This window comes from Rhincodon typus, chromosome 16, assembly GCF_021869965.1.
Source record: "Rhincodon typus isolate 14 chromosome 16, sRhiTyp1.1, whole genome shotgun sequence".
NCBI classification, from domain to species: domain Eukaryota; kingdom Metazoa; phylum Chordata; class Chondrichthyes; order Orectolobiformes; family Rhincodontidae; genus Rhincodon; species Rhincodon typus.
Window position 1 is genome coordinate 57,675,057 of NC_063347.1, and position 19,508 is coordinate 57,694,564.

The window sequence follows — 19,508 nt, forward strand, 5'->3', positions numbered from 1 at the left end:
TCAGCCTTCCTGCTCCCCTGATGTTGCTTGGCCTGCTGTGTTCATCCAGCTCTACACCTTGTTATCTCAGATTCTCCAGCATCTGCAGTTCCTGCTATCTCTGAAACATTGGTGGGAGTGGTTTTTAGGTCACCAAGCTGTCATAATTACTTTATGTTGTCCGACACAATCTGTAAATTAGAAGTGCATTTAACATGGGTGATGTAGTAATATGGAAGACTTCAAGTTACATTCTGACTGGTTAAGTCTAACAAGCATCAATGCTGAGGAAGATCAATTGCTGGAGTGTATACAGGATGAGTTCCTGGAGCAAGATGTTGAGGAAACAACACATCAGGTTATTTTAGATGTTGTATTATGTAATAAGAAAGGCCTTATTAATAAGTTTGCTGTAAAAAGTAACAATTAGGAAATAGCATTAAATATGATAGTTCTTTATTAAGTTTTAAAGTGATTATAATTCATTCTGATACTAGGCTCTTAAATCTGAACCAAGCATGAGGGGTGAGTAGGCTTCAATGGATTTTTTTAAAAACTGCAGTACAACAAATATACATTCCTCCACTACACAAAAACGCACCAAGGAAGGAGAATCAACCATTGCTAACAAAGGAAATCAAAGATCGCATTAAATGAAAGTGACTTCTAAGGTTACCAGAAAAACAAAAGTGGTAAGCCAGAGGATTGTGCGGAGCTAAAAATCCAGCACAGGATCACCCAGAAACTGACAGACAGGGAAAAGACACCATGAATGCAAGCAAGGAACATGAAGGTGAACTATGCAATCTCTGGTTACCTCACTGTCTAATTCAGGTACAAGAAAATAACTAGTTACTGTATCAAATGTTTTTCACCAGTAGCAAAAAATTGACTTGCTAATCCATAACTCTAATTTAAAACTTTACTCATTTAAAAAAAATCCCATTCACTCACAAGACAGACAATCAAGCCAAATAGTATAGTTGGAGAAATGAAAATAAACTAAAACTTGGGAAAGAGTTTAATAGCACTAGTTTGGACCACAGACTTTAATTATTTTCTTTCAGTTCCTTCTGACTCTTTGCTAATGACAAGAGGTTGTGGGTGCACTGATTCTCAGTCTTTCATTCACTGATTGAGAATTCACCCTTTCAGGGCCTCTGAATGTGGTTTTCCTTTTTCTCCTTTGAACAGGGATTTGCAGAGAAAGAGAGAGAGCAGCTTTCAGAAGAATGGTAAGGGAAGGTCACTAGCTACTTGAGATTATCTTGGAGAGCGAGAGGGCGAGAGAGCGAGCGAGCAAGAAAGAAAGACAGAAAAACAGAAAAGACAGAAAGAAAGACAAAGAAAAGACAGAAAGAAAGACAAAGAAAAGACAGAAAGAAAGACAAAGAAAAGACAGAAAGAAAAGACAGCGCGCGCAAGAGAGAGCACGAGATACAATAGATGCTTTCTCTTCCTGCTAATGTCTACAAGGCTGTAGCCACCTGTCCAAGGGCCAATCAATAGGTTGTTACTATGCTGAGTTCTACCAAACCCACAATTGAAAAGACAATCAAAAGACTATCCTTGAGCAGAACTGGCCCTGGCAATTTGGATTCTTTATCTATAGGTATTTACCAAAAGCCACTAATTCAAATCCTACCTAGTGAAAAATTAAGCTCTTTCCTAGTTTGGACAGATTCTCATCTAGTGACACCAGTGTGTAAATTTCCTTTTTGTAAATTAGTTGTAGATCTGTGTAAGTTCCTCCCGTTTAAAAATGAACAACTTTGGTTCTGGATCACATACTAGGTTTCCGTTATTGTCCTTTCTTTGTGTTGAAGCATGGCAGTCATGTGTTCCTTCATCCTCACTGCATACTTCCTGGTCCAAGGAGTTCAATGCTTGATTGCTGAAGAATGTTTCCCTTTAATGACTGGTCGGTGAGTAAATGAGTGGAAACTTTGGCTCCAGGATCCAATTCAAAGTTTGCTTCATGGCTGTCAACCAAAATTCCCACACTCCAATAGTTTCCATTAGGCCTCTTCATGGAGGATTCTCAGCTTGGCAGTATAGAGTCATACAGCATAGAAACCAGACCACAGCGACCATGTTCCCAAACTAAACTAGTCTTACCTGCCTGCTCCTGGCCCATATTTCTCCAGACCTTTCCTGGTCATGTCTTTACCCAAATGTCTTTTAAACATTGTACCTGCATCCACCATGTCCTCTGGTAGTTTTCATTCTACACTAGTAGCACTTTCTATATTAAAATATAAATCATTAAAGAATTGACTTTCTCTCTTTTGTCCCACTGGTTCATTAGAAAACCTCTATGTTTCTTCACTAATTGTCTATCTGTCCAGGATGTTGCCTACATTACTCTCTCCTGGTGGAGAGAAGGGGACAGACCTGATCATTGTTAGCCATTTATGTTAGTCCTAGGTTGGATCTGTACCTTGTAAATCTACGATGCCAGTTCATCCAGACTTGGACCTGGTCACATGCTCAAGGCACTTTGATGAAGATTATGTTTCTTTTTCCATTATTTCTCTCCACTTCAGCTGTGCCCTTCGCCCTGTTTTCCAGTTCAATTTTGTGGCCACTTTCCCTACTTCCTTTCAGGTAGTGAGTTCGCTTTTGCTGGTCTTTTTCACTCACTGCTTCCGTCTATTATTGTAGGTGGGGTTTTAGTTTGGACGTGCCAACAGTAGGATCGATAGAGACTGTGGAAGGTGGGGCCTATTGGTAAATCTTTGATTTGACATGATCCTCTAACTATCTACAGGACAACTCTTCACACAGAATCATTTCTCATCAGTCATTTGTTTTCATCACTGATGTAGACTATTGCATTTCAATATTGATATTAACCTTATCCACAGCAACTTCCTGCATATCTATTCTCTGACTGCTGTTTATTAGGAAGTTGTGGCAGCAGAACAGAGTCAAGCTGAGTGGCATGATGCCATCCATTTCTGCTATACAACAACACGATGTAGGCTAAAATGTCTTGCCCTCCTAGGTAGGAGCCAGTAGACAAGGTCAGTGCAGTCCTGGCACAGCTATAGATAGCAGAGCCTGTTGCATGGTATGTGGTGTACGGCTTACTCTACATTGGGCAGACAAGGGGGTAGCAGGAACCCAGGATAATGCAATGAAAGAACGAGGCATCTTTTTAATTATGTATCTCTAATACAGGACTTAGGATCATTCATTTCCTCCAACAACATTATTTTCAAGCAACCCTGCTTGTTTAGAGTGAGAGAATGGGAGCAATTTTGAAAATTTGCATGGGTGAAGACTAACAAGTTGCCATTTTTTGGCCATCTTCGATTGTGCTGATTGAGCCAAATCTGTGATCAGTTGATCTTGAGGGAAGACAGCAAAGCAGATCAAGCTGGTTGATCAGGTAACTGCAGCATGGTGCTGTGCAGAGGGACCTGGGTGTCCTTGTGCATGAAACACAGAAAGTTGGTTTGCAGGTGCAGCAGGTAATTAAGGTGGCAAATGGAGTTTTGTCCTTCATTCCTAGAGGGATGGAGTTTAAAAACAGGGGTGTTAAGCTGCAGCTGTACAAGTTGCTTTTGAGGCCACACCTGGAGTATTGTGTACAGTTCTGGTCTCCTTACTTGAGAAAGGATGTACAGGTACTGGAGGGGGTGCAGAGGTGGTTCATTAAGATGATTCTGGAATTGAGACAGTTGGCTTATAAGGAGAGACTGGGACTATACTCATTGGAATTTAGAAGAGTGGTGGTGGGGGGGGGGGGGGGGGTGGATTTTATAGAAATATAAAAAAATTACAAGGTGAATAAATAAGATAGAGGCAGGGAGGATGTTTCCACTGATGGGTAAAACAAGAACTAAGGGGCATGGCCTCAAAATAAGGGGGAGCACATTTAGGCCTGAGTTGAGGAGGAACTTCTTCACCCAAAGGATTCTGAATCTGTGGAATTCCCTGCCCAGTGAAGCAGTTGAGACTGCCTTGTTGACTGTTAAGGTAAAGACAAATAGACTTTTGAACAGCAAAGGGATTTAAGGGTTATGAAGAACAAGCAGGTAAGTGAAGCTGAGTCCAAGATAATATCAGCCATGATCTTATTGAATGGTGAAGCCAGTTGAAGGGGTCAGATGGCCTACTCCTGCTCCTATTTTTTACGTCCTTATGGTTCTATTTCCTGAGCTCGTCCTTGGAAGACTGGGAATTTTATCCCATACTACCTTTCACATGATTATTTTGCTCATGGTTTTGCAATGGAAATGCAAATAGCAGTTTCCACAACAGCCAGAAGTGGTAAAATGTACTCCTTTGCAGCAGTCTCACAACCAGATGGGTTATGATCAATTGCAACCTAGCAATTGCAAGCATTAATTCAGCATATTAAAATGTACAAGAAAGGTCCCAAGGCACTTTACAGAAGCATAATTAAGCCAAAAGTCCAAACTGAACAAAAGGAAGACGTTCTTGGACAGAACTGAAGTCTTGGTCAAAGAGTTGTTTTTAAAGAAGGTTTTAAATTAGGAGAGAGAGGTGAAGAGGGATAAAATTTGGCAGAGAGTATTCCAACCCATAGCTTCAACGATCATAGTTTTGTACCTTGATTTCCAAAGGCATTGGACAAGGCGCCATATAAAAAGGTGCTGTGCATGATAGAAGCTCATGGTTAAAACCAAAAGAAGTGCAGATACTGGAAATCAGAAACAAAAGCAGAAATTGCTGCTTTGTCTCCATAGATGCTGCCAGACCTGCTGAGATTTTCCAGTAATTGCTGTTACAGAAGCTTACGGTGTCAAGGTAACATTAGCATGCACAGAAAATTTCAATTGATTTGATTTATTACTGTCACGTGTACCTAGGTGCAGTGAAAAGTTTTGTTTTGCGTGTAGTATGGGTACAGCATACCACACAAAGTGCATAAGTGTAGTAGAACAGAGCTAAGAATACAATGTTACGGCTGTGGAGAAGGTGAAGAGAGAGCAAGATTAACATTAAATTTAATTGGTCTGGCTGGCAGAAAACTACATATATAAATGAATCTTTTTCTCATTGGTAGGATGTATGTAATGAGGAGTCTGCAGGGGTTCTGCACTGAGACCTCACCTTTTTACAATCGATATCAATGACTTAGATTAAGGGAATAAAGCATGGCATAATCTACAGGTGACACACAGAGGTAGGAAGGCATGCTGTGAAAATGACATGATGAGTTTGCAGAAGAATATAGATAGGTTTAGTGAGTGCACAAAAACCTTGCAGATGGAGTAATATGTGGGAGAATCTGAAGTTGTTCACTTTAGCAGGAGGAATAAAAACAAACATTATTTAAATGGGGAAGGACCCAGAATTCCTAGCTGCAGAGAGATCTAGGTAAATAAAACTGAGGATACTGGAGACGGGAGACGAAAGACAAACAAAAACAGAAACTGCTGGAGAAACTCAGGTCTGGCAGCAACTGTGGAGCAAACACAGTTAATGTTTTAAGCCTAGTGACCCCGTCTGAAGAAGAGTCACTAGATTGTAAACATTAACTCTGTTTGTCTCTCTCGCTCTCTCTCTATAGATGCGGCCAGACCTGCTGAGTTTCTCCAGCAATTTGTGTTTTTGTTTGGTTTGAGAGGTCTCAATGTTCTAGTGTGAGAGTCACAAAGTTAGTATGCAGAAACAGCAAGTAATACAGAATAATGGAATGCTACACTTTATTACAAGAGGATCAAACATAAGGGCAAGCATGTCATGCTTCGGTTAGACAGGGCATCATTGAGATCACAACTTGAACACCGTCTCTATTTAAGGGAGGATGTAAGTGCATTGGAAGTGGTTCAGAGGAGGTTTATTAGATTGATATCTGGAATGACCGAGTTGTCTTAAGAGGAAAGGTGGGACGGACGGACGGTGGGGCGGGGGGTTGTTGGGATTGTTTCCACTGGAGTTTAGAAGACTGAGGGGTGATTTCACTGAAGTAAATTAGACTGTGAATGGTCTTGATAGTATTGACATGTCCAGAACAAGGAGGATCTGTCCTTTCAGAAGTTAGGAGAATTTTTTTTCCCTCTCAGAATGTTGTGTAATTTTGGAACATTCTGCCTCAGAAGCAGGGGACATTGAATACTTTTAAAGGTGGAAGGAGATCGAGTCCCTTGTCTAACAAAACCTAAGGCCATTAGAAATGGATCAGAAAGTGTAATTTGAAACACAAACAGATCAGCCATGATCTTATTGAATGATGGAGCGGGCTAGATGGGCTGAATAGCTTGCTTCTGTTACAAATTCATATATTTATATCCATAAATGGTGAAAGAAATGGAATTACCACGCAATTTCACTTGTCACCTACCACAGGGTACTCCTCCCTTTTTGACTGGAAGGAATTTTACCCTCAGGAGGCATTTCCAAGATGGCGGCGCCAGCGTTCGGTTAGCTGGGCCCATCTGCTCCAGACCGGCCACTTCCTCCCTTCTTTCCTTACACTCTTCATCTTCATCATCTTCCTGTTGGCAGTGGTGCGGAAGGTTGACGTCACGGTGGCCAGAGCGGGACTCATAGCGAGGCAGCAGCCTGGCCTGGCATTGGAGCCAGGGAGTCCTGGTTTGTGGTGGCCTGGGGCCAAGGGCTTCTGGTTATCAGAAAGATGGCAGCAGAGCTGGGGGCTCCCAGTGCAGGGGGAACGCGGGGGACCTGGCATCGGTGGGCCCAGTGGCGAAGAGGTGGTGCCTGAATAGGGCGTGTCCAGCGCAGATGGTGGAGGGGTAGCGTTGGTCAGCTGGCTGAGGGCTCAGGAGTCATAGCAGAGTCAGCAGAATGGGGAGGGACTCTCTTCCAGTTATATATTTTTATTCTTAAGCTATTCAGAATGGCGTGGGATTATGGTGACAGTTGGAAGCTTTAGCACCACAGAATCATCTTTTCCATCATATCCCACCACTTGGGGATGTCGTCAACAACAGGACTGGAACTGGACAAGCCACATGCCCCAAAGCTAATTTAAAATGTCAAAACTCCAGTGGGGGGAGAGCAATTACCTTTCTGGCTGCTGCTGGGTTCATGCCCTGCCCCAAGGAGATCACCAACCAAATGAGGATGGCCAACGCAGGGGTGAGGATGGTTTAATGAAGCAAATCAAAAAGTGTCTGTGGGTAGGAAGCTGCGGGAGGGGGTGACGTAGGATGGGAACCCCAAAGGCAGCAACTTGACTAGCCGTTGCCTATGAATCTTAGCAGGAAGGCCTTCTGGCTGTGCCAGCAACATGTACTTCCTGCCAAGGTTGGACTGTCAGACAATCAGAAAAGATTAGGGACCTGTATTCTGTGATAAGGTAAAGGTAACACCACCATAGTCCCCAAGGCTGCTCTCTTGTTGGAAAGAGGTGATGGGTGGTGATTTGATCTGAGCGTCACCGTGTCTCAGGCCAGGAAAGAGAGGCTGAGAAGGAAAGCCCTTCATGGTAACCTCAGTCGGTGTGGGAACTCATGCTGTTGGTATCACACTGCATTGTAAACCAGCCATCCAGCCAACTGAGCTAACCAAACCTGTCACATGATAGCCCTCCTGTTTAAATAATACTAGAATGAAGGGAGTAATAGTCCTCTTTAAATAAAACCATTGTATTACAGGTTATAGGTCTCCTATTTGAATAACTTCACATTATAAGGCTTAGATTCCCTATTTAAATAAGAACACTGTATTACAGACTATCACACTTAAACCCAACAACAATCTATAATGTAATACCCCTAAGTAATTGGTAGCGTCACAGGAATGAACTCCTCTTTAAATAAGGGCATTCTGCTACAGGAGTAACTCCCTATTGGGACATGAACCCTGTATTAGAGGGTATAACTCTCCCAATTAAACATTAATGCTGTATTGCAAGGTATAATACCCCTATTGAAATCATTACACTCTGCTACAGCACACAACTTCCCTATTTAAGTGATAATACTGGATTACATAGTATTAACTAATCTATTTATAAAATATTATCACAGGTTGTCTTTAAACACAATATTACATGGAATAACCATCTATTTAAAAAATAACATTGCATTGCAAGGCACAGTTCCCCTCAATAAATAACAACCTAATTGTACAGGGTTTAAGTTCCTTATTTAAGTAACATCACAATCACAGTATAACTTCCCTATCTAAATATGAACATTGGGTTACAGAGTGGAATTTCCCTGTTTAAACAGTGTCGCACTGTAAAAATTCTTACAATAATACTACACAATCACATGGGGCGACTCTCCCATTTGAACGCAAACACTTGATCAACACTTGTATTTAAAAACAGTGTAACACAATACTTAAGATGGAAGTTATACTAACAGTCATATAGGTTACAACTCCCCTATTTAATTAATGATGCACAATTCGGTATAAAGTCCCCTATTCATACAATAAGCACCATTTTGTAGATTTTAAGCACTCCGATAAATAATAACTCTATTACAGGGTGTGACATCCCTATGTAAAAATTATTATGCAGTATATCTCTGTGTAAAAAATAAATCAAAGTATAATTTCAACATTTGAACATAAATACCGCTACATTGTAAAACTAACAGCACAAAAACTTCCCTATTTAAATCGTAACACTATCTGTAGTATAACTCCCATATTCATTGAACAGCATTGCAGTACAAAAGCCCCGTATAAATATTAATTATTACAGGGAATAAACTTCCTATTTAAACAACACTTTATGACTGGATATAACCTGTCCCCAATTTAAATAATGACTTTATTACAGGGTATAACTATGCATTGCAGCACATAACTCTCCTATATAAATAATAAAAGCACATTATTGGGGTATAAGTCAGCGAGATGGTCTTTAACCCAAAGCAGTGACAGTAAGGAAAATGTATAATTATGTGAAAGTGCTCAAGTAATTGGTAGTGGTCTTTTTAAAAAAAAATGGAAAGGGCTTTTAAGCATTTGTATTGTCATGACTCACTGGAGCAGCTGGAAATCAAATCCCACTATTCCCAGAGTTGTGGCAAAAGCTAAAGGCTTTAAAATAAGTCCACACATTTCTCAATTTATCTTATTTCCAGGATAACCCTCCTTTTTAAACATCCTTTAGGCCTACAAACCTCTCAGATATCTGCACTGGTTTTAATTCTGGCCTTTCACCTATCCCCAGTTTTAATCACTTTATCATGGGTGGCCACACCTTCAGCTGCTCAAGCCCTAAGCTCTAGCATTCTCTCCCTCAACCTCTTCAGTTCTGTCCTCCTTGTTCTTCCTTTAAGGGAGCTGAAAACTTACTTATTCACCTGAATTCTGCCCCAATATCTTGGAACATGGCATGGTGTCAGATTCTGCTCAATGACACTTGTCACAATCCACTGAAGTCCTCAGTTTTCCTAAAAAAAAACCCAGAATTTGCTGGAAAACTCAGGTCTGCCAGCACCTGTGGAAAGAAATCAGAATTAACATTTTGGGGTCACGCGACCCAAAACATTAACTCTGATTTCTCTCCACAGATGCTGCCAGACCTGCTGAGCTTTTCCAGCAATTTCTATTTTTGTTTTTGATTTACATCTGCAGTTCTTTCGGTTTTTATTTCCTTAATTTCACTGTCTAATGAACTCAGGTTAACAGAAAATACTGACCAGGTTTCTTTAACAAGAAGAAACTATTTATTACAAATAATAGCTGTTCTAACCACGGGCAAAAAAAAAAGCATTAGCAACTTAATTCTATAGCTTGAACATCTACACGTACGTTGTCTGAGACAAACAATAAAAAGATGTATGGGTGAAGGGAAAAAAAAACCATCTGGGGAACACAGTTCAACAGCTTACAGGATTCAGTGAGGTATCCTTTTGCATTTTCCAAGCATAACCGATCTGCTCCACTTCAAGTTCTCTCAATTTTTCGCTAAAGCTGCAGGTCAGTTGGCACACTAATTATTCAGTGTTTTAAGTCACTGGTTACATACAGCATCTGGGATTAGGAACCTTGCAATTCTTTTGTTGCTTCTCTGCAAGGAGAAAGGGGATGTTGTCTTTTCAAAGTCTGGAGGCTTTCTGCTGCTTTTTTGTTCTGAGCAGCCTGAGTTGTTCCCATGCTGAGCCCCCACCTCACCCACACAACTGAAAAACCAAATCAACAGACACAGTTTCAGGGCAAAGCTGGCCGAATACACAACCTTGGTACCAAATGAAACCAGCAACCCCACTTCTTGAATAAGTGTAAATAACTTCAGCCTGCGATTTGTTTTAAAACTACAACATCTCTTTCACAGTTTCCTTTTTCCCATTCTGGTCCAAAATCCAAAAAGAACAATAAGATGATGCAATCTACATTAATGCCACATGATACAATTTGATGTTGTTTTTCATATATGAGAATTAACCCTGGTAATGTATTGTGTCAGCTTCTTAAATAAAAAACCTAAGAGCTCATTAAACCCGATACCTTCGGAACTGCACATCTCCAATCTCACAATGGCTCAAATCAGGATTCAGTACAAACCAGGTGGAATAGCCTAGCATTTACTGCCTTCACTAGCTGAGCCATTAAAAGACAGATCATTAGAAAGGTAGATTCCCAAAATAATTTACCTCAGAGCCCAAGTCAGATTCACAACCCCGTTAGCCCAAGGGAGGTATAGGGTTTTACCATTTGAGATGTTACTGTTACAGTATGCAGTACAAATCGATTCTCATGGCTGAATTTTATCCTTCAGAAAAACAAGATCGATAGGCAGTTCTGCTCTCCCCCTGTCTTGTCCAGGAGTAGCAGGTACAAACATAGTCTGTATTCCACTGGTAACCAGGGAAAAGCAACAAAGAAAAACATGTATTTTCACAGTGAGGTTACAGGAATTATTAGAGGAGCACAAACAATGAATAATTCTCCAAGTAGTCTGTCATATGCAACAAGGCCTTCTTTCAACGAGAACAACATCTAGGTCTGGGCTGAGAACAAACAGACACATGTCCTAGGCAATAACCATCTCCAACAACAGAAAATCTAACTATCATCCTCTTGACATTCAACGGCATTATATTCACTGAATCCCCCACTATCAACAACTTAGGGGCTACAATTGACCAGAAATTGGACTAAACCAGATCTACAAATACAGTGATGCGAGAGCAGATCAGAGGCTAGGAATCCTGCAGCGTGTAATTCACCTCCCACCTCCTCAAAGCCTGTCCACCATCCCCAAAAAGCAGGCCAGAGTGTTGGAGGTGTTCCGCTTACCTGGATGCATGCAGCTCTAGCAACACTCCAGGAACACCTTGTTATCCAGCACAAAACTGCCCAGTAGAATGGGGCTCCATCCACCATCTTCAACATTCACTCCTTTCATCACCAACATGCAGCAGCATTAAATATCATCTGCAAGCTGCCCTGCAGTAACTCACCAAGACTCCTTTGGTCAGCACCTTCCAAACCTGTGATCTCTACCATTTAGAAGGCAAGGACAGCGAACACATGGGAGCACCACCATCTGCAAGTTCCCCTCCAAGCCACTCTCCACCCTGACTTAGAAATATATTGGCATTCCAACACTGTCACTTGGTCCACGTCCTGGAATTCTCTCCCTAATGGCATTGTGGGGGTTTTTCCACCCTACGGATTGCAGCTCCCCACTAACATGGGCAGTGAATGTAGTCATACCAACATCTCGTAACAAAATAAAGAGTGCAGAGGCAGAAGTCAGTCAGAACCATAGCGCTACAATTTCATCTATCCCGCTTTTGGATCAGACAGCAACAAAACAACTTACATTTAAATTGTGCCTCAATATCTCAATAAATCACACCTAAGGACTTCATTGCTACAATGAACAAAAATAATTCAAAATTGAACCCAATGAGATAATAAGAGGTCGAGCTACCAAAAACATCAATAAAGAAGTAGGTTACAAGAAACATTTTATAATGGTAGAGGGGCAGAGGGGTTTACAGAGAGAATTCCAGAGCTTGAGACCTCAGCTGCTGCCTGCAAAACTGCCAGCAAAACATTAACATCGTTCAATAAGGGAACTAACACGGTGCAGAGTAATCCAGATGCTCCCTTAGCAGTGTAACTGAAACACAGTCCCCTGAATACCCCTTGTAATATTCAATTCCCCTTGTAATAAGTAATAACATTCTACTAGTTTGCCTAATTATTTCCTAGATTCACACACTAGCGCACCCAGATCCTGATGCATCTCAGAGCTCTGCAATCTCTCACTATTTAGATATATGCTTTTTTAAAAAAAAAATTCATCTTGTCAAAATAGAAGGATTTACATTTTCCCCAGATTATACTCCATTTGCTACATCTTTGCCCACTCACTGAACATACATACGTATTACATATGTAGATGTGTATGTGTGTGTACATAAGACATTTATGCCTGGTCTCCCATGATTAGTTATAGTGTCTTTCTAATAAACTCAATTCTTATGCTCTACTTCAGCATGTGGTTACTGTGAGGGGGTCTGTACTCCACTCCCAGAAGAGACTTCATGCTTTTATCATTTCTCATTTCTACTTGTGCTGTCAATTAATCAGTTTTGTTTTGGATACTATTCAATTGAAGGAGGAAGTTAGGCTATGTGAAAAAGCTTGCTAGAAATGTTAAAAAACGGCTAAGAGATTCCATGGGTGGAGTTTAAAAAGGAAAGTGACTGAAGTGAGAGAATGTTGATCCCCTAGAGAGAGGGAGAATAGGAAGTTAATTGCAGATAATAAGGAAATAACAGATGAACAAACGTTTCAATTCCATCTTCACTATACAGAATGCAAAAACATTGTGGTAATTGCTGTACCTGAGGAGGTGGAAAGAAGATTAGTTGGATTCTTTAATGATTCCTGTGGATCGGAATAGGAAAACGTCACTCCAGTATTTAAGAAAGGAGCGAAGAAAAACCGTGAAGTATAGACCTTGCTAGTCTTTAGGGAAAATGCTGGAATCTAAAGGATGGGATGAATAGATGCCTGGTTAATAATGATCTAATTGACAAATTCAGGCTGACTATGCCCAATGGGAAACCGTGTTTAGCAGACTAGTGGAGGTTTTTGAAGATGTAACTGACAAAACTGATGAAGGATTACCAATGGATGTAATATACTTAGACTTTCACAGGACTTTTGATGAAGAGGAGGCTGGTTAGAACTTTTAAAGCATGTAGGATATGAGGTATAATACTGGCATGGATTAATTGTTGGCTAACAAACTGAAAACAGTTGGAATAAATGGGTCACTCTCGCATTGGCAGACTGAGAGAAGTGAAACAAAAAAAAACAAAAGCAGAAATTGCCAGAGAAACTCAGCAGGTCTGGTAGCATCTGCGGAGGGAGAAAAAGAGATAATATTTTGAGTCCAGTATCAACAACTTCGATTTGGAAACAAAATTTCAAAGTTGCTGATGATACAGAGCATATCAAACGCCTTCTTCACTCCCCTATCTACCTGTGACTCCACTTTCAAGAAACTATGCACCTGCACCTCCCAGGGTCTCTTTGTAAATAGCTTTTCCCTGTCCAGACTATCCAAGCCCCTCATTATTTCGCACACCTCAAGTCGGTTCTCCTCTGTTCTCCGGTAAAAGCACTGGCCTATTCAATCGTTCCTCATGCCTGCAATTCTCAAATCCTGGCAACATTTGAGAGAACCTCCTCTGCACTTTTTAATACAGCAATCATGTCCTTGTTGTAATTAGGTGATAAGGACTAGTCCAGCTGTGGCCCAACTTCTATATCTTCCAAACTTCCTGTTGTTCCTGCATTACATCCCTGCTATTATACTCAACACGTCATACAATGAAGGATACTTTGGAGGCAGTACAGAGCAGGGTTAGTAGATTGATACCTGGAATGAGTGGAACGTCTTACGATGACAGGTTGGACAGACTGAGCTCATTTTCACTGGATTTTCTAAGAGTGAAGGGGCCTTAATTCAAATGTGAAACATCCTGAATAGTCTCCACAAGGTGAGCATGTAAAGGTTGTTTTTCCTATTGTGAAGATGCCCTAACTAAGCAACATTGTTATAATATTACGGGGTTGCCGCTTTAAGACAGAAATGAGGGAAAATCCTCTCAGAGGACTGAAACACTTCGGCACGCTCTGGCTCAGAAAGGTCAGTGAATCTTTTCAAGGTAAAAAGGTGGACAGATCCTTGCTCGATCAGAGAATTAAAGGCTGTCAGAGATAAAGTGGAAGTGTGGTATTCAAAACAAAAACAGATCAGCCATGATTTTCTGAAGAAGGGTCTCGACCCGAAACGTCAGCTTTCCTGCTCCTCTGATGCTGCTTGGCCGGCTGTGTTCATCCAGCTCTACACCTTGTTATCTCAGATTCTCCAGCATCGGCAGTTCCTACTATCTCAGCCATGATCCCATTGAGTGGTGGAGCAGGCCCAAAAGGGCTGAAAGGCCTGTTTCTGCTCCTTTCTTTTTCAAAATGTTTGCAGAGATTGGACAAGGTATGGTAGATCTTTCCATTTTGTTGGTTCCCTGGACACCTACTGTAGAATCAATCCTGTAGAATCAATGTCCTTTAGGAGCTAAGACAGCAGTGGTGCTATGGAGCCACTGTTAGGAATGGCTCCACACAGGGTACGTTCTGTGCCCTTTGCCACAACTGGTGTTCGCTATGGAGGAATATTCGGTCATCAGTTGAGTGGTGAGGGGTAGAGGTGGCATCCTTGCCCATGTTTGATTTGATGCCATGGGACCTCACGGGCAGTGGAGTCAAGGCTGGTGATTCCCTGGCATCTCCCACCCGACTGTGCCCCCTCCTCTAGTGGGTTCATCCTACAGGTGAATGCTGCTTTAGGTCTGCGCCCAGGAGAAAAGGCGAACATTTAAAAAATCATCAATTCTGCACCTTCCCCATTTTGAGCAACAGCCAGTGACCCTACAGCGCACTACTGCCTGTCTATCAACCAACCTTCTGTCTGTGCTGCAATATTTCCTCAGCTCAGCGAGCAGGGTGTGAACGGACCCTTGCTAGCCATCTGCTTTAATCCTGCTCACTTCCTTCAATGACTGACCACAGCCCTAAGTTCCTTTTTATTGACAGTGCTTCCTTCGATTGAGGCAATTGCGAACAGCATGAGCGAGTGCTGCCTTAAAGCTTGCCAAGAAAATAATTCAGGCAACGATACAGCTGTTAGTGAGGGACTGGATTGAAATGCGTAACAGATCCCATTATTTGCAAAGTAGCACATTAATGCTGACCCTGATGGTGTTCAGTCATCTGTTTAGAAAAGCAAAACAAATAAAGCCGAGAGTCACCAATCCAGGGCTCTGCAGTCAAGGTGGAAGCAGTATCTCAGCTGTCAACTCACAGATGTAGTGATAGTGGGATTACTGATGGCCTCAGGCTGATTACCTCCCAATTACATGCTCGCAGTGAGGGAGATTAATACTGGATTTGGCTGGAGCTTAAATCTAACCCAAGCCTCCTGTGAGGCCAGTCCTCTCTTTAGCTCCCTAGCCCTCCTGCCTGTAAGACTCCCCTGTGAAATAGATAAACACTCACTCTGCAAAGGTTGCCATTCCGTTATCAAATCTCGAGTATATCTTATAGGAGGCAGGAGAAATAGACAATGTCACACTTACAGGAACATTTTCTGAGATTTAGATTCTGGCTCCTTGTGTGCTGTTAAGAAAGTGTATCTATCGTGTACTGTCCTGCAAATGTTTGATGGGGACAGGGCAGAGGCCACTACTTTCTGTATCTAACCCTGTACTGTCCCTGTCCTGGGAGTGAGTGTTTGATGGGGACAGTGTAGAGGCAGATTTACACTAAGTCAGAAGTGGGGATGTTCACTGATGATTGCACATGTTCAGCATCAGTCACGACTCCTCAGATACTGAAGCAGTCCATGAGTTTGGAAGGATATGGATCAGGAGCAGGCAGATGGGACTAGTTTAATTTGCAATTATGTACGGCAAGGGCTGAAGGGTCTGTTTTCATGCTGTGTGATTCTATGATTATTTGCAAATGCAACAAGACCTGGGCAATATCAGGGCTTGGCCTAATAAGTGGTAAGTAACATTCTCACCACACAAATGCCAGGCAATGACCATCTCCAATAAGAGATCATCTAAGCTCTGCCCCTTGACATTCAATGGTGTTACCATCACTGAATCCCCTACTATCAATATCCTGGGGTTACCATTGACTAGAAACTCAACTGGACTAGCAAAATAAATACTGGAGCTACAAGAGCAGGTCAGAGGCTACGAATCCTGTAGCAAGTAACTCACCTCCTGATTCCCCAAAGCCTGTCCACCATCTACAAGGCACATGTCAGGAGTGTGATGGAATACTCCCCACTTGCCTGGATGGGTGCAGCTCCAACAACACTCAAGAAGTTTGACGCCATCCAGGACATTCAAGCAGCCGCTTGAATGGCACCACATCCACAAATATCAACTCCCTCTACACCAATGCTTAGTAACAGCAGTGTGTGCTATCTACAAGAAGGACTGCAGAAATTCACCACAGATCCTTAGACGGCATTTTCCAAACCCACAATCATCTCCATTTAGAAGGACAAGGGCAGCAGACATATGGGAACGCCTTCAAGTTCCCCTCCAAGTCACTCGCCATCCTTACTCGGAAATATATTACCATTCCTTCACTGTTGCTGGGTCAGAGCCCTCGAATTCCCTCCCTAAGAGCATTGTGGGTCAAAGTACAGCACATGGATTGTAGCGGTTCAAGGAGGCAGCTGACCACCACCTTCGAGGGCAGAACGAGGGGCAAAATGCTGACCAGCCAGCAATGCCAACATCCCATCAGGGAATTAAAAACCCTGTGTTATACATTCCTGGGGAATGTTCAAAGTTGGTTTCGGTAATGAGACGGTGGATAAATCACTTTTTGTGAGCTTTGCCCAAGTTTAAACTGAAGTGCTGTCCCCTAGTTGCAAAATCACATTTTGTAAAGTCTCTGACAAATGAATAGTCATGCAGCCACAGCCCAAAATGAAGTTTCAATCTCACATTTACATTTATCGCTGTGACTACTTATTCACACCTCCGTAACATTGCGGACTTCACAATCATCTCAATTCTTCTACTGTTGAAAACTCTCATCAATATTAAGCAGTCACTAAAGGTATGGCTCAGTGTCTTAGTATGTTGTATAATACCCGAGTGTCTTGGGGTGTTTTATTACTTTAGAAGGGTGCCATATCAATTCAGGCTGTTGTTGATGATGACTGCTATAATCCTGACCTTCCCCAATGTCGCGCACTCTGCAATTCCCGGTCAAAACCCATCTATCTCCATCCTCAAGATGTACTGACACCCAATCACCTTCTGTGAACTCAGCTTGGACTATAAGTGATTTGGTTAACGGTGGGCAGCTTGGTGTTGGTACTTTGGGCCTGCCGACTGAGCGGGCGAGGTTTCTAGCCCAAACGGAGGAGAACTTCCCTCCTGTCCCCACATTCCCCCCAAACTGGGCTCCCCATGACCTTGCTGACGACCTCATTGCTTGCCCATGTAAACACATTGTCTCAGAGCAATTCCTCTTAACGACAAAACAGTAAAGGGCAAGGAATGGTCAATGAAAACCATGCAGTGAATGAGATTACCCTGGGGCGTGCAACATGTCAGGTATGATGACGTGGATATTACACAGAGAGATCCAGCAGAGGAGCTGAAAGGATACTGGAATCTGTCAGCACTCCACGTACTTTTTGCATGGAAATAAATTTAACGAGAAGAGCCAGAAAAGTCAAATGTCAGCCCCAGCTCAGGGGCTATCTTTTCTGGCCACATTACAACAAACTTTACGATGAAACAACGCCACTATCTTCAATTGCCAAAAGGTTGAAGCTGACCTTTTTGAAGAGCCGTATCACATCTTCACTGATCTGCATCAGGCGGACAATGATGTTGTTTGTGTAAATATCATTGAGTGTGGCGTGGTCCTTGCTCTCTCGTCGAGTTTGGTTGAGAACCAGGTACCAGCAGTTCACTGGGGAGAGGAGATGTTGGTCTTTCCTAGGAGTGAAGACGATATTTATGAGAGACAAATCCAAAGCAAAAACAATGCAAGCCCGTTCCAACTGCAATTTCACTGAACTGTGTAGTTTCAAAATCCCTCCCTTCCCCCTTGACAAAGGCAACACAGGTCCAGCAATCTCCAGAGACTGGGCATTAAATGAAAACTTAATCATCCAGACACACAACACAGAGAGGGTACAATGTGCTAGCAACTGTTATGGGCTGAATTAATACATTGAATTAGCCCGTCTTCAATTGGTGAGCTATTTAAAAATGCAGACATTGGTGGTCACTGGTCAGTACCCATTCTCTTATACCTTTATCAAGACCAGATGCTCCTATACTTCATCCATCCAATAGAGTCATAGAGATATATGGCATGGAGACATATCCTTCTGTCTAACTTGTCCATGCCGACCGGATATCCTAAATTAACCTAGTCCCATTTTTCAGCATTTGATCCATATCCCTCTAAATTCTTCCTATTCACGTACCCGTCCAAACGCCTTTTAACTGTCGTAATTGTACCAGCCTCCACCACCTTCTCTGTTCCATACACACATCACCCTCTACGTGACAAAGTTGCCCCTTAGTTCCCTTTTAAATCTTTCCCCTCTCACCTTAAACCTATGCCCTTTAGTTTTGGACTCCCCTACCCTGGGGAAAAGGCCTTGGCTATTCACCCTATCCATACCCCTCATGATTTTTAGGAGTTTATAAACTTCTGTAAGGTTCTAATGAATCATCTTTCCCAGCTTTATCTATTATAGTTACCTAAAAACAGGAAGAGACACACAGATCAGTGTAGCTGCAGAACTGGGAGATGGATGGACAGACAGACAGACAGATAGCAAATATATAAAAAAACTGAAATGAGTGTTAGTAACAATGGATTTGAGGGATATTCAGGCTCAGTAGATTTAGTGGTGAGACAGGAACACATTGGGAGACATATAGGCAGAGTTAATATGGGCAAAGGGGATCGTAATGATTTACTGATTTACACAGAGCTTCCAGACCTTTACATCAAATTTCATCATTCAACTGTAACTGCCTACAGCTCCATAAAGAGCAAAAGTAAATCTGTGTGGACAATTTAACCTGTCTGCTCCCTCTCAGTGCTCACATTATCTCCTGGGGCACACTGAAGATGCGGCACATTGCCCTCAGCTTGACGCAACATGACCTGGAATGTCAAATATCTCAGCCGACAGCGCAAGCTCCGAAGCACTCACTGTTGACTGCGATTGGTTACCCATTGCAATACGCAAAGGGACCTCAGATCCATTCCCTTACCAGTCTGATGAAGGCTTGGTGACTGTGGTGTATATTTGACCACCAGCTCTCAAGCAAATTGCACCTCTCAGTTAAATCATCAGCTATTTGCAGTGGAGAAGGCTATTCAAATCTGTCTAAGATACACACAAACTGGGAATGTAAGAAAGTGCCCTGGACTCGGATATTAAAATGTGGAATGTCAGTTACTGATCTGTCACGTTTAGGTTGGGTTTTGCTCGACATGGCAATCCAATGATCGAATGTTTGTGGAGGGCGTAATAATGA

The 19,508-nt window shown here is 42.2% G+C and overlaps 1 protein-coding gene across 2 annotated transcripts in view; it reads right to left on the reverse strand.

The window, feature by feature from the left end:
* The window catches only part of srgap3 (SLIT-ROBO Rho GTPase activating protein 3), a 210,277-nt gene that overhangs the window by 110,513 nt on the left and 80,256 nt on the right, over positions 1-19,508 (reverse strand). For both annotated transcript variants that reach the window (XM_048606510.1, XM_048606511.1), the window contains exon 3: positions 17,780-17,942. In XM_048606510.1, the coding sequence (XP_048462467.1) occupies positions 17,780-17,942 (163 nt within the window). The remainder of the gene's footprint in view (positions 1-17,779; positions 17,943-19,508) is intronic.